This window comes from Heterodontus francisci, chromosome 1 (assembly GCF_036365525.1).
Source record: "Heterodontus francisci isolate sHetFra1 chromosome 1, sHetFra1.hap1, whole genome shotgun sequence".
NCBI lineage: Eukaryota > Metazoa > Chordata > Chondrichthyes > Heterodontiformes > Heterodontidae > Heterodontus > Heterodontus francisci.
The window spans coordinates 160509957-160537914 of NC_090371.1; the positions used below are offsets into that span (position 1 = coordinate 160509957).

At 45.6% G+C, this 27958-nt stretch overlaps 1 protein-coding gene across 2 annotated transcripts in view; it reads left to right on the forward strand.

Moving 5' to 3' along the window:
• Positions 1–290: 290 nt before the first annotated feature.
• Positions 291–27958, forward strand: part of LOC137373080 (transmembrane anterior posterior transformation protein 1-like) — a 189203-nt gene continuing 161535 nt past the window's right edge. The window contains exons 1-2 of one of the 2 annotated variants that reach the window (XM_068037933.1): positions 291–461; positions 4460–4590. In XM_068037933.1, the coding sequence (XP_067894034.1) occupies positions 329–461; positions 4460–4590 (264 nt within the window). In that variant the 5' untranslated portion in view covers positions 291–328. The remainder of the gene's footprint in view (positions 462–4459; positions 4591–27958) is intronic. The other variant, XM_068037943.1, reaches the window with a different exon arrangement.

Sequence of the window (27958 nt, forward strand, 5' to 3'; positions counted from 1 at the left end):
CAACTGAGCATACGCCATGAGTCTAAGTACTGAAAGTGTGTTTACCCACACGCTTGTTTTAAATTTAAGCTAAACGGGAAAATATAACCATAAAATACTGTCAGAGGAAGGTATATTTTTAAATGGCATCCTTATGAACGGTTGTAACAGAAGTAACCAGAGACTCTAAGCCGGCCAATACAACCCCCGAATCCCTACTGCCACTTTCTCTCCAGAACTCCAATCTCGCAGCCAGCAAGCGAGCTGCCCACGCATGCGCACCCACTCCGGAGCCCCGGCGGTCACATGACGGCGGTGTTTGTGGTTTTGTTTCTCCTCCCGTCAGAAGATGGCGGCGGTGCTGGAGAGCGGAGACAACAGAGAAAGTGAGGAACGGGGTTCTGACCGGGCAGAAACGCTGGGGTTTTATGAAGCAAAGGAAGAATCAAACAAACACGCAGGGCAAAAACGGAACCTGTCAGGTGAGTAGAGCCGAACCTGCCCCCGGTGGAATGGTTGTGGGCAGCGGCTTGATCACCGGCCTTGTGTCAGTGGAAGCGCTGCAAGGAGAGTGAACAGGACGGAACGGGTCACACACACGACAGTGCCCCAGGCTAATGACTTACACGGTTTCGCTCCCGGATCCGGCGAAAGCCGTTAATACTCGGAGCTGTGCTGTTTGCGCTTGAGCTGTCTCAGTGCGAGATCACCTAGGTGGCAGGAGCCACCCGCCCAATGACAGCTGTCAGCGTCTGTCTGTCAACCAGGGCGAGAGACGATCAGTGGAGAGGGTGGGGTGGGGATGGAGAGGGAGGAGAGGAGAGGGTGGGGAGGGAGAGGAGAGGGTGGGGAGGGTGGGGAGGGGAAGAGATGGTGGGGGAGGGAGAGGGAGGGGAGGGAGAGGAGAGGGTGGGGAGGGAGAGGAGAGGGTGGGGAGGGGAGGGAGAGGGTGGGGAGGGGAGGGAGAGGGTGGGGAGGGAGAGGAGAGGGTGGGGAGGGGAAGAGATGGTGGGGGAGGGAAGAGATGGTGGGGGAGAGTGAGGTGGGGGAGGGAGAGGGTGGGGGAGAGGTGGGGTGGGGAGGGGGAAAGGAGAGGTGGGGTGGGGAGGGGGAAAGGAGAGGGAGGGGAGACGGGGAAGATGAGGGGAGGAGGCTGGGGGGTGGTTTGTGGGGAGGAGGCTGGGGAGTGTTTGTGTGGGGAGGAGGCTTGGGGGGGTGGTTTGTGGGGAGGAGGCTTGGGGGGGGTGGTTTGTGGGGAGGAGGCTGGGAGGGGTTTGTGGGGAGGGGGGGTGTTTGTGGGGAGGAGGCTGGGGGGGGGTTTGTGGGGAGGAGGCTGGGGGGGGGTGTGTGGGGAGGGGGGGTGTTTGTGGGGAGGAGGCTGGGGGGGGGGTGTGTGGGGAGGGGGGGTGTTTGTGGGGAGGAGGCTGGGGGGGGGGTGTGTGGGGAGGGGGGGTGTTTGTGGGGAGGAGGCTGGGGGGGGGGTGTGTGGGGAGGGGGGGTGTTTGTGGGGAGGAGGCTGGGGGGGGGTTTGTGGGGAGGAGGCTGGGGGGGGTGTGTTGTGGGGAGGAGGCTTGGAGGGGGGGTGGGTTTGTGGGGAGGAGGCTGGGCGGGGGGGGTGTTTGTGGGAGGACAAAGAAAGGCAATATAAAATAAAGGGTACAACTATAAAGGGGGTGCAGGAACAGAGGGATCTGGGATATATCTGCACCAATCGTTGAAGGTGGCAGGGCAAGTTGAGAAACCAGTTAGTAAAGCATATGGGATCCCGGGCTTTATGGGGAGGGAGGAGGCCTGGGGGCGGGTGGGGGTGGGAGTTGTGGGAAGGAGGCTGGGGGAGGGTTTGTGGGGAGGAGGCTGGGGGAGGGACGGTGTGAGGGAGATGAAAGACATAGGGTGGAGAGGGGGGCGGGGGAAGTCTTCACTATAGAGGATACAAGTAACATCCCAGTATTAGCTGTAAGTCAGGAAATGGAAGGGAGGGAGGAACTCAAGAAAATTACAATCACCAAGGAAGTGGTACTGAACAAACTGTTGGAGCTGTGGGCTAACAGGATCCCTGTCCAGTTGGGGGAGAGACGTGGGATGGATCGAGGGAGGGAGGGAGGGAGGGGAGAGACGTGGGAGGATTTGAGGGAGGGGAGAGACGAGGGAGGGAGGGGAGGGACTTGGGAGGGAGGGGAGAGACGTGGGAGGGATCGAGCGAGGGAGGGAGGGGAGAGACGTGGGAGGGAGGGAGGGGAGAGACGTGGGAGGGAGGGAGGGGAGAGACGTGGGAGGGAGGGAGTGGAGAGACGGGGGAGGGAGTGGAGAGACGTGGGAAGGAGGGAGTGGGGGAGGGACGTGGCTGGGAGTGGGGGAGGGACGCGGGAGGGAGAGAGAGACAAGGGAGGGAGGGAGGGGGAGAGAGACGAGGGAGGGGGGGGAGAGAGACGAGGGAGGGGGGGAAGAGACGAGGGAGGGGGAGAGAGACGAGGGAGGGGGGGGGAAGAGACGAGGGGGGGGGGGGGGAGAGACGTGGGGGGGAGAGAGACGAGGGGGGGGGGGGGGGAGAGACGTGGGGGGGAGAGAGAGAGGGAGGGAGGGGGGAGAGACGTGGGTGGGAGGGAGGGAAGAGACGTGGGTGGGAGGGAGGGGAGAGTCGTGGGAGGGAGAAAGGGGGCAAAACAATACCTGTATTGTTATGAATGCTGGACTTTGCTGTTTGCTTCTGTTTTTAAAAAAAACTGAACTTTAATGCAGTGCAAAATGGATTTGAAGGAGACCTGTGACCTCACACCAATTCTACACAGAAACAAGCCAGGGATCTTGGTTGCTATTAGAACCAGGAACCCGGATTAAACATAATAAAAACCGAAAGTGCTGGAAATACACAACAGGTCTGGCAGCATCAGTGGAGAGAGAAACAGTTAACGTTTCAGGTCAAAACCTTTTTATCATGAAAGGTCGTAACAGTACTGAGCCAAATAATTCTGTACCTCTGCTACATTTGGAAAGTGAGATTTGTAGCTCCAACCTGTAGTGGCAGAACATTTAAACAGTTTTAGCTGTAGCTAGGCTGGAGGTTTAATTATCCTGTTCAGGGCTGACTGCTGCACCTGCCTAAATACACACACGTGTAGAGCTGTCTTCAAAAACTTAATTTTGAACAGTTGTTAAAGCACAAAACAAAGGTCTGCACCCTAAACATTAAAATAAATGTCAAGTGTATTTGCAAATAAAGTTTATTGCCATAGTGGAATTGTAATCCATATGAAGCCCAACTCAAGCAGACAGAGAATGTTGCACTACTACGCTCTGGAGTTGGGTTGGACTCTGACTCCAGATTTCAGTGCAAGTTCAGTGTTGATATGAAAACACAATTGCTTTTTGTGTTCAAATATGAATTGTAAATGCACCGGACATGGATTATGTAATGATCAGCCTGATAGATGTATTGGTGACTGAGGGAAGGGAGGGGGCTAACATACTTAATGCGAATTTTATTCTTTTGCAGGGTATAACATATCTACTAATCTTATAACAAAGTGTCTACATCCAAAACAGTCCCTCATCTGTACTGTTCTCTCCATAGATGCTGATTGACCTGCTCAGTGCTTGCTACATTTTCTGTTTTTGTTTCAGATTTCTAGCATCTAATTTTTTAATTTAATTTTGATTGGAATTTTTTGGTTAATCTTAATACTGTCAATATGTTCAATTGTAATAAACTGCAAGCTGTTGTAGTCATACATTAATTTTCCACACCTGCTTGCATAAATCCTGTTTCATTGCATCTATATTAGTGTTGAGCTAATTACTGATGTAGTTTGCTAGTTGGTTAAATGAACCTATATAGTTCAGTAATTTTTGCCTGTGTGATAGGGGTGATTAATTCTTCTATGCGTTATCTCTGGCTTTTTGGTGTATTGAGCAGCTTATTTTGGATGATGACCTGTTCCCAGTGATTAATAGTTTTTACCTACAGCAATAGTCTTGAGTGTCTTAAGTGCTTGACTTACAAATTGATTCCATCAGTAGCAGGCACTTTAGATAATCGTCTATATTCTTCTGTGAAAACAATTGCTGTAGCTCTTGTCAAAAATTTTGTCTGAGTAGCATTTTAGACAATGCCCATGCTCTTCTGCCCACCCTGCCTCCCATTGAAGAGCATGATTAATGTGTGTTTTTGGACAATATCAAATAGTAGATTCTCCATTTCTTGAAGCAGTGCTATTGATATCTTCTAGTATGCGATTTTTCTTTTTAAGATTATGTCTTGGTTGAAATGATTTAAGTTTTCTTTAAGAAAAGTAGAACCTCATTTATATAGCACTTTTTTCCTCTGTACTCAAACTGTTTTATGAACCATGAGTTACTTTCAAATTACAATTGCTGTTGGGCAATTAGCAGGGTCAGTCTGCCCAATCAGTGAGATGAATGAGTAGTTAGTTACTTGATGTTTCTTGATGTAATACCTGCTTTAAAAATCTTTTCTGCATAGATCTGTCCCTGCTGAGATTCATTAGTGCTGAGTTGACACGGGGGTATCTTTTGGAACACAATGAAGCCAAGTACAAAGAAAGAAGGGAGAAAGTGTACACATGTTTGCGAATTCCTCGGGAACTGGAAAAGGTACAGTTCTTTACTTTTGTAGGTTTGTGGAGTAAAATTGACCCTGTCATTTTGTTACATTTTACTTATTTATTTCACACAGACTGTAGAATATATTAAAATGTGATAAGAAATTGACTGTACAATAATATACAATGGTCTAAATCCGAATGATCTTATTTAGCTGTTGATCAATGTTTTTTAACTTGGAAGGTGGTGCCAATCCCATTTTTTTATAAACTGACAATCAGCCATAGATTATTTCTGTAATCAGTCTACTCTGTTGCAATTTATAATTGGCACAAATGTAACCTTTTTACAATGATCTCGCTATATGTTCCTTGCACAGCAATAAAAATGCCATAATCAGAAGAAACCAAGTTCATGCAATACTGCCATTTTTATTAAAAGTTGCTGTATTGTAAAATTTACATGGTGTATACTCGTGATAGTTCTGTAATCTTGTGACTGTACAAGTAATTGTCAGCTACTGAATGAATTAACGCTGTTAGAAATTCAGCAAATCTTTTAACGTTTTGCTATTTCTCTGAATCATTGATTAGAAACGAAGTCAATATTTAGTGACTGAACAAGCATGTATATTTAAACAGATAATTTTGTGACACAAATGAAATGCCTTCTAGTCTGGCGTTGTCGCTGTCCTTTAAATTGGTCACAATGCCTGAGGAATTTTAAAGCCCTGATGCAGAATCTTGTACTAAGCTTAATTCAAAATACATGTTTCAAGTTTCATTTGGTTATCAGTAAATCTTGAGGGAGCAGCTAAGTTTCTTTCAAACAAATGTAGATCTTTGAGTTGTTCAGCTTTATTTTATTAGCAAATTAGTTGACATTTATTCAAATCCAAGAATTCCAGTTAATAGTTTTCAGGGACGGTTAAGCTATAGTTTTCCAAATCTTGGAGTTGGTTTGGAATCCTCAAGGGATTAGGTTCAGCTAGAGTGTACGTAATATGTGGGGGTAACTTTTTCACTAGATTCCACTGGTTCGTGGACAGATTTGCGTTTGATTACGGAAATGAATTCAAGGGGAAACTTGAACCATGACTTCATTTCAAGAAAGGACACGTTTGTTGACAACGCAATCGCTAGATGGCACGCTATTTGCACATGCACAAATGCAGTGTCGTTGAAATGTAGAGAGAGAGAGAGAGATACAGCACTGAAACAGGCCCTTCGGCCCACCGAGTCTGTGCTGACCATCAACCAACCATTTATACTAATCCTACATTAATTCCATATTCCCCACCAGATCCCCACCTTCCCTCAATTCTCCTACCACCTACCTACACAAGGGGTAATTTACAATGGCCAATTTACCTATCAACCTGCAGGTCTTTGGCTGTGGGAGGAAACCAGAGCAGCCGATGGAAACCCACGTGGTCACAGGGAGAACTTGCAAACTCCGCACAGGCAGTACCCAGAACCGAACCTGGGTCGCTGGAGCTGTGAAGCTCTGTGCCGCAGAGATGAGAAATCATAAAGGCAAGAAGTCATGTGTGGGAGTGGTGTACAGGCCACCTAGCATTAACCACACTGTAGGATGGGATATAAAGGAAGAAGTATGGCAGCTTGTCAAAAAGGTACAGCAATAATTATGGGGAATTGAACCTACATATAGATTGGAAAAATGAGATGGGCAAAGGTAGCATAGATGAAGAGTACATAGAATGTTTTGGGGATAATTTCTTGGAACAATACATTCTGGAGCCAACCAGAGAGCAGGCTATACTAGGCTTGGTATTGTGCAACGAGATAGGATTAATTAATGACCTCATAATTAAGGCAGCAGCCTAGGTAGCAGCGATCATAATCTGGTTAAATTATACATTCAGTTTGAGGGGCAAACGAGTGGGTCCAAGACCAGCATTTTAAACTTAAATAAGGGCAATTATGAGGGCATGAAAGCAGAGCTAGCGAAAGTGAACTGGCAAATCTGGTTAAGGGATGGGTGAATAGAGATGCTGTGGCAGACATTTAAGGGGCTTTTTCAGAATACACAGAATAGATACATTTCAATGAGAAAGAAAAATTCCAAGAGTGGGACCCGCCATTCATGGTTAAATAAACTGGTTAAAGACAGTATCAAGCTTAAAGTAAAAGCATATAATTGCGCAAAGATAGGAGGCAGATTGGACAGAATATAAAAAACAGCAAAGAATGACTAAAAGATTGATAAGGAAGGTAAAATTAGAGTACGAGAGAAAGCTAGCTAGAAATATAAAGACAGTAAGAGTTTCTATAGATATTTAAAAAAGAAAAGTGAACAAAGTGAGCATTGGTCCTATAGAAAGTTAGTCTGGGGAATTAATAATAGATAATAAGGAAATGGCAGATAAATTGAACAGATATTTGGCATTGGTCTTCACTATTGAGGATACAAGTAACATCCCAGTATTATCTGTAAGTCAGGAAATGGAAGGGAGGGAGGAACTCGAGAAAATTACAATCACCAGGGAAGTGGTACTGAACAAATTGTTGGAGCTGCGGGCTGACAAGTCCCTGGGTCCTGATGGACTTCATCCAAAGGTGTTTAATGAAGTGGCTAGTGAGATAGTTGATGTGTTAGTTTTAATTTTCCAAAATTTCCTACTTTCGGGGAAGGTTCTGTTAGATTGGAAAATAGCGAATGTAACTCCTTTATTCAAAATGGGAGGGAGACAGAAAGCAGGAAACTACAGGCCAGTTAGCTTAACATCTGTCTTAGGGAAAATGTTAGAAGCTATTATTAAAGACATTATAGCAGGGCATTTTGAAAAATTCAAGGCAATCAGGCAGAATTAACATGGTTTTATGAAAGGGAAATCATGTTTAACCAATTTATTGCAGTCCTTTGAGGGAGTTGCATGTGCTGTGGATAAAGAGTAATCGGTGGATGTATTGTACTTAGATTTCCAGAAGGCATTTGATAAGGTGCCAAATCAAAGGTTATTGCAGAAAATAAAACTCAGGGTGCAGGGGGAAACATAATGGCATGGATAGAAGATTGGCTAGCTAACAGGAAACAGAGAGTAGGCATAAATGGGTCATTTTCTAGTTGGCAAGATGTAATGAATAGTGTGCCACAGGGATCTGTGCTGGGGCCTCAACTTTTTACAATTTATATAAATGATTTAGATGAAGGGACTGAAGGGATGGTTGCTAAATTTACTGATGATACAAAGATAGGTAGGAAAGTAACTTGTGAAGAAGACATAAGGGGGCTACAAAGGGGATATAGATAGGTTAAGTGAGGGGGCAAAGACCTGGCAAATGGAGTATAAATGTGGGAAAGTGGGAAATTGTCCACTTTGGCAGGAAGAATAAAAAAGAAGCATATTATCTACATGGTGAGAGATTGCAGAACTCTGAGATGCAGAGGGATCTGGGTGTCCTAGTGCATGAATCGCAAAAGGTTAGTATGCAGGTACAGCACGTAATTAGGAAAGCTAATAGAATGTTATTTTTTATCGTGAGAGGAATTGAATGCAAAAGTAGGGAGGTTATGCTTCAGCTATACAGGGCATTGGTGAGACCACATCTGGAGAACTGTGTACAGTACTGGTCTCCTTATTTAAGGAAGGATGTAAATGCGTTGGAGGCAGTACAGAGAAGGTTTACTGTCATTGTTAACAACAGCTCAGGCAGTTGCCTGAAATAAAGATGGTGCTGCTCAATATGCACAGAAAAGCGAATGAACAGCATTGGCAAATTCCACTCATTGGAGTCTGAAAGTCAGTTGAAAAAGCGCAAATCCGCACCCCCCCTACCCAGGCCCCCACCTTCCATGGCTGCTTCTATCTCCTGCTTGCTCCTTCCTGTTTGCATCTTCAATCGCCGCTTGTCCACCGCTCCCCCTTGCCCTCTCCCCGCTCCCAGATAGACACACAGCATGTGATGACATCATGATGCGTGCTGACGTCAACGTGCACACGTGCAAGTTGATTCTAGCAAGGTGGCAAATTTACCGACGCACTCAGATCATGTTGGGGCTTGCGTGTGCACTGGCTGCATTGACAAGAGACATCCCGGTCAAAAATGCACAAACCCCCCCCCCTCCCCCCTCAATGGCTGCTTAGCGCACATGATGATATCATAGTGCGTGCTGATGCAAACGTGTGCATTTGTGAGGTGGCCCTGGCAAGATGGCATATTTCAGGACATGCTCGAATGATGTCGGAGCTTGCGCATGTGCTGGCTGCGTTGGCTCAGAGATCCTCCTAAACTAGCGCAATTTGCATTCAGATTACCGATTGTGCCGAAAGTGGAAACTCTGACCCAGTGTACTCTGCAGAAAAAAACTTAGGATTAGCTGGCAACATTTATTTTGCCTTCTGAGGAGTAAATAATTAGATGTACTAGCCATAAAATGAGGCCATTCGGCCTGTTGAATCTGTGCCAGCTCTCTGGACAGCAATCCAGTCAGTCTCATTCCTCCGCTCTTGCCATAGCCCTGCAAGTTTGTTTCCGTCAAGTGTCCATCCAATTTTTGAAATCATTGATTGTCTCTGCCTCCACCACTCTTGTAGCCAGTGAGTTCCAGGTCATTACCACTGGCTGCGATTTTGTTTTAAAGTTCTTCCTCAAGTCCCCTCTGTATCTTTTGCCCAAAACCTTAAATCTGTGTCCCCTACTCCTTGTACCATCAGCTAATGGGAACAGGATTTCTTCATCAACCATATCCAAACCTGTCATAATTTTGTACACCTCTATCAAATCTCCCCATAATTTCCTTTGCTCCAAAGAGAACAGCCCTAGTTTCTCCAACCTAGCCTCGTAGCTAAAATCCCTCATCTCTGGAAACATTTTGGTAAATCTCCTTTGCACCCTTTCAAGGACCCTTGCACCTTCCTAAAGTGTGCTGACCAAAACTGGATGCAATACTGGAGTTGGGGCCTTTGCAATGCTTTATCAAGATTCAGCATAACTTCCCTGGTTTTATACTCAATGTCTCTATTTATGAAACCCAAGATCCCATATGCTTTGCTAACCACTCTCTCAATATGTCCTGCCACCTTCAAAGATCAATGCACATACACCCCCAGGTCTCTCTGTTCCTGCACACTTTTTAGAAGTGTGCCATTAAGTCTATATGAGCTTCCCCATCCTTTCTGCTAAAATACATCACCTCACAGTTGTCTGTAATTAAACTCCATTTTAAACTGGTCTGCCCACTCTGCTAGCCTATCAATGTCTTGTTGCAGGCGATTTGGATCATCCTCACTGTTTGCCACTCCTCCAAGTTTAATATCATTGAAAAATTTTGAAATGTTACTCTGTATTCCAATATCCAAGACATTTATATAATAATAGCAAAATACTGCAGATTCTGGAAATCTGAAATAAAAACAAGAAATGCTGGAAATACTCAGCAGGCCTGGCAGCATCTGTGGAGAGAGAAACAGAGTTAACGTTTCGGGTCAGTGCCCCTTCATCAAAACTGGCAAAGGTTAGAAATTTAATAGGTTTTAAGCAAATAAAGCGGGGGTGGGGCAAGAGATAACAAAAGGCAAGGTGTTGATAGGACAGGATCACAGAGAATAACTGACCAGAAGGTCATGGAGCAAAGGCAAACAGTATGTTAAAGCTTTGTCTTTCAACACACCATTAGTGCAGAGAGGGTGTTAATGGACAGAAAAGTGAACAACCCTGGCCCAAAGCACAAATATGAAAAAAACAGTGGGCAGTCACAAGATAAGAAAAATGAATGATGAAACAAACTAAAATAAAATAAAAAGGGGGGTCCGTCATGCTCTGAAATAATTGAACTCAATGTTCAGTCCGGCAGGCTGTAGCATGCTTAATCGGTAAATCATATGCTTTTCCTCGAGCTTGTGTTGATGTTCACTGGAACACTGATATGTGGGCATGAGAGCAGGGCGGTGTGTTGAAATGGCCAGCAACCGGAAGCTCGGGGTCATACTTTCGGACTGAGTGGAGGTGATCCGCATAGCGGTCACCCAGTCTGCGTTTGGTCTACCCATTGTAAAGGAGACCACATTGTGAGCAGCGAATACAGTATACTAAATTGAAAGAAGTACAAGTAAATCGCTGCTTCATCTGAAAGGAGTGTTTGGGGCCTTGGATAGTGAGGAGAGAGGAGGTAAAAGTGCAGGTATTACACCTCCTGCGATTTCATGGGAAAGGGACGATGTGTTGGGGGTAATGGAGGAGTGGAATAGGTGTTGCGGAGGGAACGATCCCTTCGGAATGCTGATGGGAGGAGAGGGGAAGAGGCGTTTGGTAGTGGTATCACGTTGGAGGTGGCGGAAATGGCAGAGGATGATTCTTTGGATGTGGAGGCTGGTGGGGTGGGAAGTGAGGACAAGGGGGACCCTGTCACGGTTCTGGGAGGGAGGGGAAGGGATGAGGGTAGAGGTGCGGGAAATGGGCCACCTCCAGTGTGATGCCATACCAAATGCATCTTCCCCTGCCCTGCCAGCATTCCGAAGGGATCGTACCCTCCGTGACACCCTGATCCACTCCTCCATTACCCCCAACATCTTGTCCCCTTTCCACGGCACCTTCCCAAGAACCCGCAAACCTCTCCAGTTTTTTTTACCCTTATTCTTAAACCTCACCCATCGCTGATGTTAAACTGACTGGCCTATAGTTACTAGGACTGTCCTTACACTCTTTGTTGAATAAGAGTGTCACATGTGCCACTTCTCAATCCTCTGGCACCTACCCCATATCTGGGGAAGACTGGAAGATTATGGTAAGTCTTTCCACTATCTCCACCTCCACTTCCTTTAGCAGCCTGGAATGCAAGTCATCTGAACCAGGTGACTTATCCATTCTAAGCATAGCCAACCTTTCTAGTACCTCCTGCCTCTCAATTTTCACCCCATCCATTACCTCTACCATCTCTGCTTCCACTGATATTTTGTCAGCATCCTCTTCCTTAGTGAACCCCAATACAAAGTACTCATTAAGTATTCTAGACTTGCATATATCACCCTCTTTGTTCCTAATAGAACCCACACTGCCTCTTACCTGCTTACAATTTACATGCAGGTAGATTTTTGCGTTCCTTTTTATGTTGACTGCCATTCTATTTTCATATTCTGTCTTTGCCAGTCTAATTTCCTCTTCAGTTCACCTCTTAACTTTATTGTATTTGACCTGGTTGTCACTTGAAGAATTCATGTGACATGCACCCTACACCTTTTTTTTGTTTCATCATATCCTCTATCTCCCTCATCATCCAAGGGGCCCTGGCTTTGGTTCCCCTACCTTTCACCCTTGTTGGAATGTACCTGAAGCATCTCCTCCTTAAAGATTACCAATTGTTTCTTTACAGTTTTTACTGTCAGTCTTTGTTTCCATTTTATCTTGGCTAGATCCCTTCTCATCCCATTGAAGTTAACCCTCTTCCAATTTAGGCATTCTACTTCTGATTGTTCCTTGCTCCTTCCCTGTTACTCGTCTAAACATGATGCCACAATGATCATTCGTGCCTAAGAAACTTAACCACTTGACCCACCTCATTACTCAGCACCAGATCCAGCAATGCCTCCTTCCTAGTTGGACTGAGAACATACTGATCAAGGAAGTTCTCCTGAACACATTTCAAAAATTCTTCCCCCTCCTTACCCTTTTAATACCAACCCAATCGATATTTGGTTAAAGTCGCTAAATATCACCAATATAGTTCTTGCAGCTACTACTAGTAGTGGCCCAGGTTTTGCGCTTGTAATGATGCCAAAACTGTCAGCATTCACCGTCTTTACAACTGCAACATTGGGCATCCGCACATGCACATTTAGACATAGAAATCGAAAAGTTGCAGTGATTCCCTGCTGCTTCAGAGTTTACTGTCGAAATTCCCACAAATGGCAATCGTTAGAAATCGCGCAAACTCATGTTTTTTAAAAATTCATTTGTGGGATGTGGGCATCGCTGGCTAGGACAGCATTTATTGCCCATCCCTAATTGCCCTTGAAAAGGTGTTGGTGAGCCGCCTTCTTGAATCGCTACAGTCCATGTGGTGTAGGTTCACCGACAATGCTGTTCGGAAAGGAGTTCCGGGATTTTGACCCAGCGACAGTGAAGGAATGGCGATATAGTTCCAAGTTAGAATGGTGTGTGGCTTGGAGGGGAACTTGCACGTGTGGTGTTCCCATGCATCTGCTGCCCTTGTCCTTCTAGGTGGTAAAGGTCGCGTGTTTGGAAGGTGCTGTCGAAGGTGCATTGCTGCAGTGCACCTTGTAGATGATGCACGCTCCTGTCACTGTGTGTTTGTGGTGGAGGGAGTGAATGGTTGTGAATGAGGTGCCAATCAAGCGGGCTGCCTTGTCCTGGATTGTGTCGAGCTTCTTGAGTGTTGTTGGAGCTGCACCCATCCAGGCAAGTAGAGAGTATTCCATCACACTCCTGACTTGTGCCTTGTAGATGGTGGACAGGCTTTGGGGAGTCAGGAGGTGAGTTACTCACCGCAGAATTCCCAGCCTCTGACCTGCTCTTGTAGCCACGGTATTTATATGGCTACTATCGTTCCGTTTCTGGTTAATGGTAACCCCCATGATGTTGATCATGGGGGATTCAGTTTTGGTAATGCAGTGATGTCCTGGAGCTCAGATGATTGACCTCCAACAACCACAACCATTTTCCTTTGTGCTAGGGATGACTCCAAACAGTAGAGTGTTTTCCCGCTGATTCCCATTGACCTCAGTTTTGCTAGGGCTCCTTGATGCCATACTTGGTCAAATGCTGCCTTGATGTCAAGGGCAGCCACACTCACCTCACCTCTTGAGTTCAACTGTTTTGTCCACATTTGAACCAAGACTGTAATGAGGCCCGGAGCTGTGTGGCCCTGGCAGAACCCAAACTGAATGTCACTGAGCAGGTTATTGCTAAGCAAGTGCCGCTAGATAGCAATGGTTACGACACCCTCCATCACTTTACTGATGATTGAGAGTAGGCTGATGGGCCAGTAATTGGCCGCTTTGGATTTATTCTGCATTTTGTGTACAGGACATACCTGGGCAATTTTCCACATTGCCGGGTAGATGCCAATGTTGTAGCTGTACTGGAGCAGCTTGGCTAGGGGTGTGGCAAGCAAAGCCTGGCTACCCGACTCGAACCTGACGAGACCCGACTACATGTGTCAGGGTCAGGTTGGGTCTAGTCTATATTTCGAGTGCAGTATTCGGGTTGGGTTGGGTTGGACTGGGCAGTGCTGCTTCTGGGATGTCATGGGATCAGGCTTATCCATGATTCCCCACAACTCCATCTGCAGGAATAGCCTGCTGCCGGAATGGATGAACGATATTCGGGTCAGACCTGAAAAAACATTAAAGGACTCGGGCCCAGGTCAGGTTTTAATTTTATACCCAAACCAGGCTTTAGCAGCAAGTTCTGGAGCACAGGTGTTCAGAACTATTGCCGGAATGTTGTCAGGGCCCAGAGCCTTTGCAGTATCCAGTGTCTTCAGTTGTTTCTTGATATCCCGCGGAGTGAATCGAATTGGCTGAAGACAGGCATCTGTGATGCTGGGGACCTCAGGAAGAGGCCGAGATGGATCCACTTGGCACTTCTGGCTGAAGATTGTTGCAAATGCTTCAGCCTTATCTTTTGCTTTGATGTGCTGGGCTCCCCCATCATTGAGGATGGGGATATTTGTGGATCCACCTCCTCCAGTTAGTTGTTTAATTGTCCACCACCATTCACGACTGGATGTGGCAGGAATGCAGAGCTTGGATCTGATCTGTTGGTTGTGGAATTGTTTAGCTCTGTCTATCGCAAGCTGCTTACGCACTTTGGCATGCAAGTAGTCCTGGGTTGTAACTTCACCAGGTTGACACCTCATTTTGAGGTATGCCTGGTGCTGCTCCTGGCATGCCCTCCTGCACTCTTCATTGAACCAGGATTGATCCTCCGGCTTGATTGTAGGTGGAATGGGGGATATGCCAGGCCATGAGGTTACAGATTGTGGTTGAGTATAATTCTCTTGCTGATGGCCCAGATCGTCTCATGGATGCCCAGCTTTGAAGTCTATCCCATCTAGCATGGTGGTAATGCCACACAACATGATGGAGGGATCCTCAATGTGAAGGCGGGACTTTGTCTCCACAAGGTCTGTGCGGTGGTCACTCCTACTAATACTGGACAGATGCATCTGCTACAGGCAGATTGGTGAGGACGAGGTCAAGTATATTTTTCCTTCTTGTTGGTTCCCTCACATCCCATTGCAGACCCAGTCTAGCAGCTATGTCCTTTAGGAATCGACCAGTCAGTAATTACTCGGTCAGTAATGGTGCTACCGAACCACTTTTGGTGATGGACACTGAAGTCCCCCACCCAGAGTACATTCTGCGCCCTTGCCACCTTCAGTGCTTCCTCCAAGTGGTGTTCAACATGGAGGAGTACTGATTCATCAGCTGAGGGTGGGTGGTAAGTGGTAATCAGCAGAAGGCTTCCTTGCCTATGTTTGACCTGATGCCATGAGACTTTATGGGGTCTGATGTTGAGGACTCTCAGGGCAACTTCCTCCTGAGTGTATACCACTGGGCCGCCACCTCTACTGGGTCTGTCCTGCCAGTGGGACAGGACATACCTAGGGATGGTGATGGCGATGAGTATGACTATATCAGGCTGTTGCTTGACTAGTCTGCGGGACAACTCTCCCAACTTTGCACAAGCTCCCAGATGTTAGTAAGAGGACTTTACAGGGTTTGCCATTGTCGTTTCTGGTGGCTAGGTGGTTCATCCGGCTTTATTCCTTATTGCCTTTGTAGCGGTTTGATAAAACTGAGTGGCTTGCTAGGCCATCCCAGAGGACATTAAGAGTCAACATGTGTCACATGTAGGCCAGATCAGATAAGGACCTCAAATTTCCTTCCCTAAAGGACATTAGTGACACAGAAGGGTTTTTACGATAATCAACAATGGTTTCATGGCCATCATTAGACTAGTTTTTAATTCCAGATTTATTAATTGAATTCAAATTCCACCTTCTGCCATGGTGGGATTTGGACCCATGTCCCAGAGCAATACCCTGGGTCTCTGGGTTACGAGTCAAGTGACAATACCACTGGTCCACTGCCTCCCCACATGTGAATCCCTTTAGGCTGTAATATCACTGCAAAAAAAAAAAAATGTTCTGCCTTGTTACATGAGGTGTAACTGAATTTTTAATGGCGGACTAAGCCGTAACTACTGCTAAACAACTTCTCCGGCCCTGAAAAAGTATTCAATATTGACAAATTTCAACATTATTATTCCAAAGGTTTTTGATGTATTTTTTTAAAGTTTGGTATTTTAACTTTTACCTTATTCCCATGTGAAAGTCCAAATTTTTTATTTTGTTCTCTGTAAAATTTATTAAAAATGATAACCAGTGCATTTCACTTCCTGGTTTGCTGGCTGAGAATTCTTCAGTGTGATTGGCTGCTTAGCCTGATTGATGATATCACTGTTGCTGTACAGCTAGAGATCCCCTAGACTTGGTGACAGTATCAAACTAAAGTTGGGAAAGATGAAATCCACGCCGCAGAGGACACTAGATCTTTGTGCATGCTTTGTCGAAGTCAGCAGCCGGTGCCGTCACTTTGCTGCTGACTGCAAAGTCTGTGCCAACATTTTGAAATCACTACTTGAGCCATGCTGCATTGAAAATTACTCCGTTAACATTTCTGAAAGATTCCAATGTTAAGTTTAAAATGTCCACTTTTACCTTTTTTTTCATTCATAGGATGTGGGCGTCGCTGGCCAGGCCAGCATTTATTGCCCATTCCTAATTGCCCTTGAGAAGGTGTTGGTGAACTGTCTTCTTGAACCGCTGCAGTCCATGGGAGGTAGGTGCACCCACAGTGCTGTTAGGGAGGAAGTTCCAGGATATTGACTCAGCGACAGTGAAGGAACGGCAATATAGTTCCAAGTCAGGATGGTGTTTGACTTGGAGGGGAACTTGCAGGTGGTGGTGTTCCCATGTATTTGCTGCTCTTGTCCTTCTAGTTTGTAGAGGTCGTGGGTTTGGAAGGTGCTGTCTAAAGAGCCTTGGTGCAATGCTGCAGTGCATCTTGTAGATGGTACACACTGCTGCCACTGTCTGTCGGTGATGGAGAGAGTGAATGCTTGTGGATGGGCTGCTTAGTCCTGGATGGTGTTGGGCTTCTTGAGTGTTGTTGGAGCTGCACCCATCCAGGCAAGTGGAGAGTATTCCATCACACTCCTGACTTGTGCCTTCTAGATGGTTGACAGGCTTTGGGGAGTCAGGAGGTGAGTTACTCGCTGCAAGATTCCTAGCCTCTGACCTGCTCTTGTAGCCATGTTATTTATATGGCTACTCCAGTTCAGTTTCTGGTCAATGGTAGCCCCTAGGATGTTGATCATGGGGGATTCAGCAATGGTAATGCCATTGAATGTCAAGGGGAGATGGTTAGATTCTCTCTTGTTGGAGATGGTCATTGCCTGGCACTTGTGTGGCGCGAATGTTACTTGCCACTTATCAGCCCAAGCCTGGATATTGTCCAGGTGTTGCTGCATTTCTATACTGACTGGTTCAGTATCTGAGGAGTTGCGAATGGTGCTGAACATTGTGCAATCATCAGCAAACATCCCCACTTCTGACCTTCTGATTGAAGGAACGTCATTGATGAAGCAGCTGAAGATGTTTGGGCCTAGGACACTACCCTGAGGAACTCCTGCAGTGATGTCCTGGAGCTCAGATGATTGACCTCCAACAACAACAACCATCTTCCTTTGCGCTAGGTATGACTCCCCCTGATTCCCATTTCAGTTTTGCTAGGGCTCCTTGATGCCATACTCGGTCAAATGGTGCCTTGATGCCAAGGGCAGTCACTCACCTCACCTCTTGAGTTCAGCTCTTTTGTCCACATTTGAACCAAGGCTGTAATGAGGTCAGGAGCTGAGTGGCCCTGGCAGAACCCAAACTGTGCGTCACTGAGCAGGTTATTGCTAAGCAAGTGCAGCTTTATGGCACCGTTGATGACACCTTCCATCACTTTGCTGATGATTGAGAGTAGGCTGATGGGGCGGTAATTGGCCGGGTTGGACTTGTCCTGCTTTTTGTGTACAGGACATACCTGGGCAATTTTCCACATTGTAGGGTAGATACTAGTGTTGTAGTTGTACTGGAACAGCTTGACTAGGGGTGCGGCAAGTTCTGGAGCACAGGTCTTCAGTATTATTCATATTGTCAGGTCCCATAGCCTTTACAGTATCCAGTACCTTCAGTTGTTTCTGGATATCACGTGGAGTGAATCGAATTGGCTGAAGTCTGGCATCTGTGATGCTGGGGACTTCAGGAGGAGGCCGAAATGGATCATCAACTCGGCACTTCTGGCTGAAGATTGTTGCAAATGCTTCAGCCTTATCTTTCGCACTCGTGCTGGGCTCCCCCATCATTGAAGGTGGGGATATATGTGGAGCTACCTCCTCCAGTTAGTTGTGTAATTGTCCACCATTCACGACTGGCTGTGGCAGGACTGCAGAGCTTAGATCTGATCCGTTGGTTATGGGATCACTTCCCTCTGTCTATCGCATGGTGCTTGCGCAGTTTGGAACGCAGATAGTGCTGTGTTGTAGCTTCACCAGGTTGACACCTCATTTTGAGGTATGCCTGGTGCTGCTCCTGGCATGCCCTCCTGCACTCTTCATTGAACCAGGGTTGGTCTCCTGGCTTGATGGTAATGGTAGAGTGGGGGATATGCCAGGCCATGAGGTTATAGATTGTGGTTGAGTACACTTCTGATGGTCCACAGCGCCTCACGGATGCCCAGTTTTGCATTGCTAGATCTGTTCGTAATCTATCCCATTTAGCATGGTGGTAGTGCCACACAACTTGATGGAGGATATCCTCAATGTGAAGGCGGGACTTCGTCTCCACTAGGACTGTGCGGTGGTCACTCCTGCCAATACTGTCATGGACAGATGCATCTGCGGCAGGCAGATTGGTGAGGACGAGGTCAAATATGTTTTTCCCTCTTGGTTCCCTCATCACCTGCCACAGACCCAGTCTAGCAGCTGCGTCCTTTAGGACTCGGCCAGCTTGGTCAGTAGTGGTGCTACCGAGCCACTCTAGGTGATGGACATTGAAATCCCCCACCAGAGTACATTCTGTGCCCTTGCCACCCTCACTGTTTCCTCGAAGTGGTGTTCAACATGGAGGAGTACTGACTCATCATCTGAGGGTGGACAGTAGGTGGTAATCAGCAGGAGGTTTGCTTTTCCATGTTTGATCTGATGCCATGAGACTTCATGGGGTCCGGAGTCAATGTTGAGGACTTCCAGGGCAACTCCCTTCCGACTCTGTCACTTTGCCGCCACCGGTGGGACAGTACATACCCTGGGATGGTAATGGCAGTGTCTGGGACATTGTCTGTCAGGCATGATTCTGTGAGTATGACTATGTCAGGCTGTTGCTGAATTAGTCTGTGGGACAGCTCTCCCAACTTTGGCACAAGCCCCCAGATGTTAGTAAGGAGGACTTTGCAGGCTCAACGGGGCTGGGTTTGCCAGTGCCTAGGTCGATGCTGGGTGGTCTGTCCAGTTTCATTTTTATTGACTTTGTAGCAGTTAGATACAACTGAGTGGCTTGCTAGGCCATTTCAAAGGGCTGTGGGTCTGGAGTCACATGCAGGCCAGATCAGGTAAGGACAGCAGATTTCCTTCCCTAAAGGACATTAGTGAACCAGATGGGTTTTTACAACAATTGACAGTGGTTTCATGGCCATCATTAGACTAGCTTTTAATTCCAGATTTATTAATTGAATTCAAATTCTACCTTCTGCCGTGGTGCGATTTGAGCCCATGTTCCCAGGGCAATACCCTGGGTCACTGGGTTACTAGTCCAGTGACAATACCACTATGCCACCACCTCCCCTATTGCAATTGCATGTTATATTATATTTTTCTTTAACAAACAGTTCCTTACCCATTCCCAACTCCACCAACTTGAAGCCTGGTAGATAGTGCTCTATGACTTCTGATAACCTGATCACTTACCTTTTCAGTATCTGATTGCATGATCTGTATTCTCTTTTCCTTGCAAATCACTCAAACTGATTCCTGAAAGAAGGTTTATTTTTTTGTTCTGCATTTTGGAAATTTTACTTACAAAGTTGTTAAATAAACAAACTAAAAAGCAATGAATTTCATGGTGACACAATTAAATTTATATATTGACTTGCCTTTTGTGTTTTTTACGCCTTTGAAAAACATTTTCGTTTGAAAGTCTCAGCCTCTCCTAAAAGCATACATTTGGACTTAATATTTTTGCTTAAAGCTATTTCAGTGCAGTTTGTGCAGTCAGTGTTTGAAGTGTATCTGTTATTCTAGGATGCACCAATATAGTCTTCTCTGAAATATTTTTCTTCAGCGTTAAGTAGTTGTTGCTCAGTTGTTTTCAAAACCATTTGAAGAAAAGCTAGAAGGTCCGCTTCAAAAGTTTTTTTTCAGGTAAAGGGTATAACTTTTTAGGTTGTGTGTGTGATTGAAGTGTACTGAAATAATACACCTTTGTAGCTTTATGTTCTATAAACTTTAGGAAGTGTAATAAGCCTAGAGTGTCATCCCTTATCACAGTAGATCCTTATCTAAAAAAGATTAGATGAATTTTGAACCATGAACCAAACAAAATGTTTAATTGAAAGCAAAATACTGCAGATTATGGAAATCTGAAATAAAAATAAAAAGTGCTGGAAATCCTCAGTAGGTCTGGCAGCATCTGTGAAGAGAGAAGCAAAGTTAACGTTTCAGGTCTGTGACCTTTCCTGTTGCCTGTTCTGACATCAAGTCTTCTACGAATGCCTCTGAAACGCAGTAGCTGAAGCAAAGTATCTTTTCTCATGCTAATTTCATTTTTCTTAAAGTAAAGTAGAGAAGTTTATTCTTTTTCATCAAAGCATAGTCTTTTAAGGAAATGGATAGGAATAGAATAGGAAAGAGGATTGAGAGAACCCTAGCCTCCAGCCATCTACCCATGAAAAGATGAGTGGGAAGTGGATCGTAAGCTAAGAGTCTTCCGGATGTTTAGCTTAAGGCCCATTCTTTCAAAGGCCTCCTTGAATGCATTGACGAGGGTTTGAAGCTCGGCATGTGAGTCTGCGCATACGCAAGTGTTGTCAGCAGACTGCAGCTCAATGACGGAGCTTGAGGTGACCTTGGTTCTAGACTGGAGGCGACGTAGATTAAATAGTTTCCTGCTTGTCCTGCAGAGTAGATCTACTCTGGCAGGGAGCTTCATGAAGATGTGGTGGAATATTGCGGCGAGGAAGATGGAAAAGAGCATTGGTGCAATAACACAGGCTTGCTTGACCCCAGTTTGCACTCTGGGTCAGTGGCAGATCCGTTGGCAAGGATTACAGCTTGCATGTTGTCGTGCAGGATGGTGACGGATTTCTCCAGACAGCCAAATTTGAGGAGGATGTTCCATCCCTCCCTGTTGATAGAGTCAAAGCCTTTTGTGAGGTCAAAGAAGGCCATGTATAAAGGTTGCTGCAGCTCCCTACGTTTTTCTTGCTGTGAAGATCATGTCCACGGTGCCTCTTAACGGATGGAATCCGCATTGTGACTCCGGTTGGAGCTCTTCAGCCACAGGGAGGAGGCGGTTGAGAAGGATTCTTGCGATGAATTTCCCTGTGGTAGACAGCAGGGATACCCCTCTGTAGTTACCGCTGTTGGTCTTGTCGCCTTTTTTGAAGATGGTCACAATTACGGCATCTCGGAGATCCCCTGGCATGCTCTGCTTCCAGATGAGGGAGATGAGTCCATGTATTTATGTCAAGAGTGCCTCTCAGCCGTATTTTTGAATTTTGGTGGATATTTGTCTGCGCCGACAGCCTTATTGTTTTTGAGCTGTCGGATGGTCTTTTCAGTCTCATGTCGGGCTGCGATTGTACTGAGGTCATGGCCGATTAAGAGTACACTTAAATAGTTTATTTTCTTAAATACTGTGATCCAAATTAATTAATTAAATAGAATAGAGATGGCTGGGCAGGTGATGTGTTGCAGCTGTAGTATGTGGGAGCTGGTGGACGCCGGTGCGATCCACGCTGACCTCATCTGCAGCAAGTGTTGGCTGCTCGAGGAACTTCGGCTCAGAGTTGATGAGCTGAAGTCCGAGCTGCAGACACTGCAACACATCAGGAAGGGGGATAGTTACCTGGACACTGTATTTCAGGAGACAGTCAGATCCCTTAGATTAATTACATCCAATCTGGACCATGGCCAGGGACAGGAGGGTGTGACTGAGTGAGGCAGGTATGGGGATCCAGAATTTAGCTTTGGAGGAGCCTCAGCCAGTGCCGTTATCCAATAGGTACAAGGTTCTTGCTCCCGGTGTAGACGAGGGCACAGGCTGCAGGGCGGATGAGCAAACTGACCACAGCACCATGATTCAAGTGGGGGGAGAAAAGAGAAATGTAGTTGTACGAGGGGATAGCATAGTTAGGGGAATAGATACTGTTCTCTGCAGCAAAGATAGAGAATCCCGAAGGCTGTGTTGTCTACCTGGTGCCAAGGTTAAGGACATCTCTTCTGGGCTGGAGAGGAACTTGAAGTGGGAGGGAAAAGATCCAGTTGTCGTGGTCCACATAGGTACCAACGACATAGGTAGGACTAGGAAAGAGGTTCTGCTGAGGGACTATGAGCAGCTCGGGGCCAAATTAAAAAGCAGAACCACAAAGGTGGTAATCTCTGAATTACTACCTGAGCCACATGCTAATTGGCATAGGGTAAATAAGATTAGAGAGGTAAATGTGTGGCTCAAAGATTGGTGTGGGAGAAATGGGTTCCGATTCATGGGACACTGGCATCAGTACTGGGGAAGGAGAGAGCTGTTTCATTGGAATGGGCTTCACTTGGGACCAGCGTCCTGGCGAGTCGTTTAACTCGGGTTGTCGATAAGGCTTTAAACTAAATAGTGGGGGGTTGGGTTCAATTGAAGGGAAATTTAAAAAGTCGAAAAGTAACGAAAGAGCAGAGGTGCAGGATAGTGAAGGAACATACGTTAATCAGAGAGTGACAGGAAAGGGCAGAGAATACAAGTACAAGAGAACAACAGAAATTAGAACCAGAGTAGGTAAAAAGTCAAAGCTTAAGGCTCTTTATCTGAATGCACGTAGCATTTGTAACAGGATAGATGAGCTGACGGCACAGATAGCTATCAAATCATATTCATTTATTTCTATCACTGAGATGTGGTTGCAGTATGACCAGGACTGGAATCTAAACGTTCAAGGATATTCAACGTTCCAGAAGAATAGGCAGAAAGGAAAAGGCAGTGGGATAGCTTTGCTATTAAAGGAAGGGATCAGTGCAGTTGAGTAATGATAAAGGTGTAATAGATAGTGATGTAGAATCAGTTTGGGTGGAAATAAGGAATAGCAAGGGAAAGAAATCATGGGTGGGAGTGGTCTATAGGCCCCCAAAGAGTTGCCTCTCTGTAGGACAAGATATTAACCAGGAAATAATGGAGGTGTGTAAGAAGGAGACTGCAATTAGCATGGGAGATTTTAATGTGCATATAGACTGGACAAATCAAATTGGTAAAGGTAGCATGGAAGATGAATTTGGAGAGTGCCTCAGGGATTGTTACTTAGAGCAATATGTTGCAGAACCTACCAGGGAACAGGCTATTTTAGATTTGGTATTGTGTAATGAGGTAGGATTAATAAGAGATCTCGTTGTTAAGGATCCTTTGGGGGGAAACGATCATAACATGGTAGAATTTCAAATTCAATTTGAGGGTGAGCAACTCGGGTCTCAAACCAGTGTCTTCAACTTAAACAAGGGCAATTATAGAGGTATGAAAAAAGAGTTGTCTAATGCGGGCTGGGAAGATAGACTACAGGGGAAGTCAGGAGATGAGCAGTGGCAGACTTTTAAGCAGATGTTTCATAACACTCAAAAAACATTTATTCCAGTCAGAAGGAAGGACTCGAAGATAACGATGAACCACCCGTGGATAACAAAGGAAGTTAAGGAGAGTTTCAAATCAAAAGCAAAGGCGTACAATGCGGTGAAAACGAGTGGTAGGCCAGAGGATTGGGAAGTTTTTAGAAAATAGCAGCGGATGGCTAAAAAAACTAATAAAGAGGGAGAAAGTTGATTGAGAGTAAATTGGCAAGAAATATAAAAACGAACAGTAAGAGCTTGTACGGGTATATTAAAAGGAAGAGAGTAGCTAAAGTAAGTGTGGGACCCTTAGAGGATGAGACTGGGGGAATTAATAACAGGGAACAGGGAAATGGCAGATAATTTAAACCAATATTTTGCATCAGTGTTCACGGTGGAAGATACTATAAACATCCCAACAATAATAGATGAACAAGGTGTAAATGGGAGAGAGGAACTTTCAACAATCTCTATCATGAGGGAAAAGGTGCTGGACAAACTGATGGGACTAAAGGCAGACAAGTCGCCAGGATCTGATGGCCTGCACCCAAGGATTTTAAAAGAAGTGGTGCTGAGATAGTGGAGGCATTGATCACAATATACCAAAACTCATTGGATTCCGGTAGGGTACCAGTGGATTGGGAAACCACTAATGTGACATCCCTATTCAGGAAAGGAGGGAGACAGAAAGCAGGAAACTATAGACCAGTTAGCTCAACATCAGTCATTGGGAAAATGCTGGAGTGCATTATTAAGGAAGAAATAGCAGGACATTTAGAAAGACATAATGCAATCAAACAGAGTCAACGTGGTTTCATGAAAGGGAAATCATGTTTGACAAATTTGTTAGAGTTCTTTGAGGATATAACAAGCAGAGTGGATAAAGGAGAACCAGTAGATTGTGTATTTGGATTTTAAGAAGGCGTTCGATAAGGTGACACATAAAAGGTTCTTGCATAAAATAGGAGCTCGGGCTATTGGGGGTAATGTGTTGGCATGGATTGAGGTTTGGCTAACACACAGAAGGCAGAGAGTTGGGATCAGTGGGTCTTTTACGGCTTTCCAACCTGAAACTAGTGGGGTGCCACAAGGATCGGTCCTAGGGCCTCAGCTATTTACTATCTACGTTAATGACTTAGAGGAAGGGACAGAGTGTAGTGTTTCCAGATTTGCTGGTGATACAAAAATAGGTGGGAAGGCATGTTGTGATGAGGACACAAAGAATCTGCAAAGGGATATAGATCGGTTAAGTGAGTGGGCAAAAATTTGCCAGATGTTGTTCAATGTGGGAAGGTGTGAGGTAATCCACTTTGGTAGGAAGAATAAAAAGGCAGATTATTATTTAAATGGAGAAAGACTACAAAATACAGCAGTACAGAGGGATCTGGGTGTTCTTGTGCATGAAACACAAAAGGTTAGCATGCAGGTGCAGCAAGTAATTTAGGAAGGCAAATGGAATTTTGGCATTTATTGCTAGGGGGTTAGAGTTTAAAAATAGGGAAGTCCTGTTACAACTGTACAGGGTGTTGGTGAGGCCACACCTGGAGTACTGTGTACAGTTTTGGTCCCCGTATTTAAAGAAGGGTATTGGAGGCAGTTCAGAAAAAGTTCACTAGGCTGATTCCTGGGATGAAGGGGCTATCTTATCAAGAACAGCTAAACAGGTTAGGCCTTTATTCATTGGAGTTTAGAAGAATGAGAGATGATCTTATAGAAACGTATAAGATTTTAATGGGGCTCGACGGATAGATGTTGAGAAGATGTTTCCACCAGTGGGGGAATCTCGAACTAGGGGACATAGCTACAGAATAAGGAGGCACATATTTTCAAACTGAGATGTGAAGGAATTTCTTCTCTCAGAGTGGTGAATCTCTGGAATTCTCTGCCTCAGAGAGTTGTGGAGGCTAGGCCACTAAATATATTTAAGGAGGAGGTAGATAGATTTTTGAAATCTCGGGAAGTCGAGGGTTAGGCAGAGCAGGCCTGAAAGAGAGGTTGAGGCCTGGGACAGATCAGCCATGATCTTATTGAATGGTGGGGCAGGCTTGAGGGGCTGAATGGCCTACTCCTGCTCCTATTTCTTATGTTCTTATGGTAGCATGCTGAACATCTGGAAGACAGAGGTCCTCTACCAGCCTGCTCCTGCAGCGCAGCACTGCCCCCTGACTATCAAGATCCACAGTGAACTACTGGACAATGTGGATCACTTCTCATAGCTTGGGAGCCTCCTCTCAGCAAGGGCAGACATCGACGAAACTCAGCATCCCCTCCAGTTTGCCAGCACAGCCTTCGGTCGTCTGAGGAAAGGAGTGTTTGACAACAAAGACCTTAAATCTGGCACAGAGCTCATGGTTTGTTGCCTGCCCTTCTGTATGCGTCCGAAACATGGATACTGCACAGCAGACATCTCAAAGCCCTAGAGAGATCTCACCAGCAGTGCCTCCGCCAGATCCTGCAAATTCAATGGTAAGACAGGTGCTCCAATATCAGTGTCCTCTCTCAGGCCAGCACTCCCAGTATCGAGACACTGGTCATGGATAAACGGGAAAGGTAGCCAAACCATGGCTTACAAGGGAAATTAGAGATAGCATTAGATCCAAGGAAGAGGCATATAAATTTGCCAGGGAAAAAAACAGACCTGAGGATTGGGAGCAGTTTAGAATTCAGCAAAGGAGGACCAAAGGATTGATTAAGAAGGGGAAAATAGAGTACGAAAGCAAGCTTGCGGGGAACATAAAAACTGACTGTAAAAGTTTCTGTAGGTATGTGAAGAGAAGAAGATTGGTGAAGACAAATGTAGGTCCCTTAGTCAGAAACAGGGGAATTTATTATGGGGAATAAAGAAATGGCTGACCAACTAAATGCATACTTTGGTTCTCTCTTCACAAAGGAGGACACAAATATCATACCAGAAATGCTGGGGAACACAGGGCTTAGTGAGAGCTGAAAGAAATCAGTATTAGTAGAGAAATGGTGTTGGGGAAATTGATGGGATTGAAGGCCGATAAATCCCCAGGCCCTGATGGTATGCATCCCAGAGTACTTAAGGAAGTGGCCCTAGCATTGGTGGTCATCTTCCAAGATTGTATAGACTCTGGAACAGTTCCTACAGATTGGAGGGTAGCTAATGTAACCCCACTATTTAAAAAGGGAGGTAGAGAGAAAGCAGGGAATTATAGACCAGTCAGCCTGACGTCATTAGTGGGGAAAATTCTGGAGTCCATTATCAAAGATTTTATAGCAGAGCACTTAGAGAACAGTGGTAGAATCAGGCAGAGTCAGCATGGATTTACAAAAGGGAAATCATGCTTGACAAATCTACTAGAATTCTTCAAGAATGTAACTAGTAGAGTTGTTGAGGGGGAGCCAGTGGATGTGGTTTATTTGGACTTTCAGAAGGCTTTCGACAAAGTCCCACATCAGAGATTAGCATGTAAAATTAAAGCGCATGGGATTGGGGGTAGTGGATTGCGATGGATAGAAAATTGGTTGGCAGAGAGGAAACAAAGAGTAGGGATAAGTGGGTCTTTTTCCGAATGGCAGGCACTGACTGGTCGGGTACAGCAGGGATCGGTGCTAGGACCCCAGCTATTCACAATATACATTAATGATTTAGATGAGGGAACTAAATGTAATATCTCCAGATTTGTAGATGAGACAAAACTGGATGGGAGGGTGAGTTGTGAGGAGGATGCAGAGAGGCTTCAGGGTGATTTGGACAAGTTGAGTGAGTGGGCTAATGCATGGCAGACGCAGTATAATGTGGATAAATGTGAGGTTATCCACTTTGGTAGCAAAATCAGGAAGGCAGATTATTATCTGAACGGCTATAAACTGAGAGAGGGGAATATGCAGCGAGACCTGGGTGTTCTCGTACACCAGATGCTGAAGGTAAGCATGCCGGTGTAACAGGCGGTAAAAAAGGCAAATGGTATGTTGGCCTTCATAGCGAGAGGATTCGAGTACAGGAGCAGGGATGTCTTGCTGCAATTATACAGGGCCTTGGTGAGGCCACACCTGGAATATTGTGTGCAGTTTTGGTCTCCTTATCTGAGGAAGGATGTTCTTGCTATAGAGGGAGTGCAGCGAAGGTTTACCAGACTGATTCTTGGGATGGTGGGACTGATGTATGAGGAGAGATTGAATAGGTTAGGATTATATTCGCTGGAGTTCAGAAGAGTGAGGGGGGATCTCAGAAGCTATAAAATTCTAACTGGACTTGACAGGGTAGATGCAGGAAGGATGTTCCCGATGGTGGGGAGTCCAGAACCAGGGGTCATAGTCTAAGGATATGGGGTAAACCTTTCAGGACTGAGATGAGGGGAAATTTCTTCACCCAGACAGAAGTGAGCCTGTGGAATTCGCTACCACAGAAAGCAGTTGAGGCCAAAACATTGTATGTTTTCAAGAAGGAGTTAGATATAGCTCTTGGGGCAAAAGGGATCAAAGGGTATGGGGCGAAAGCGGGAACAGGCTACTGAGTTTGATGATCAGCCATGATCATAATGAATGGCGGATACTCCTATTTT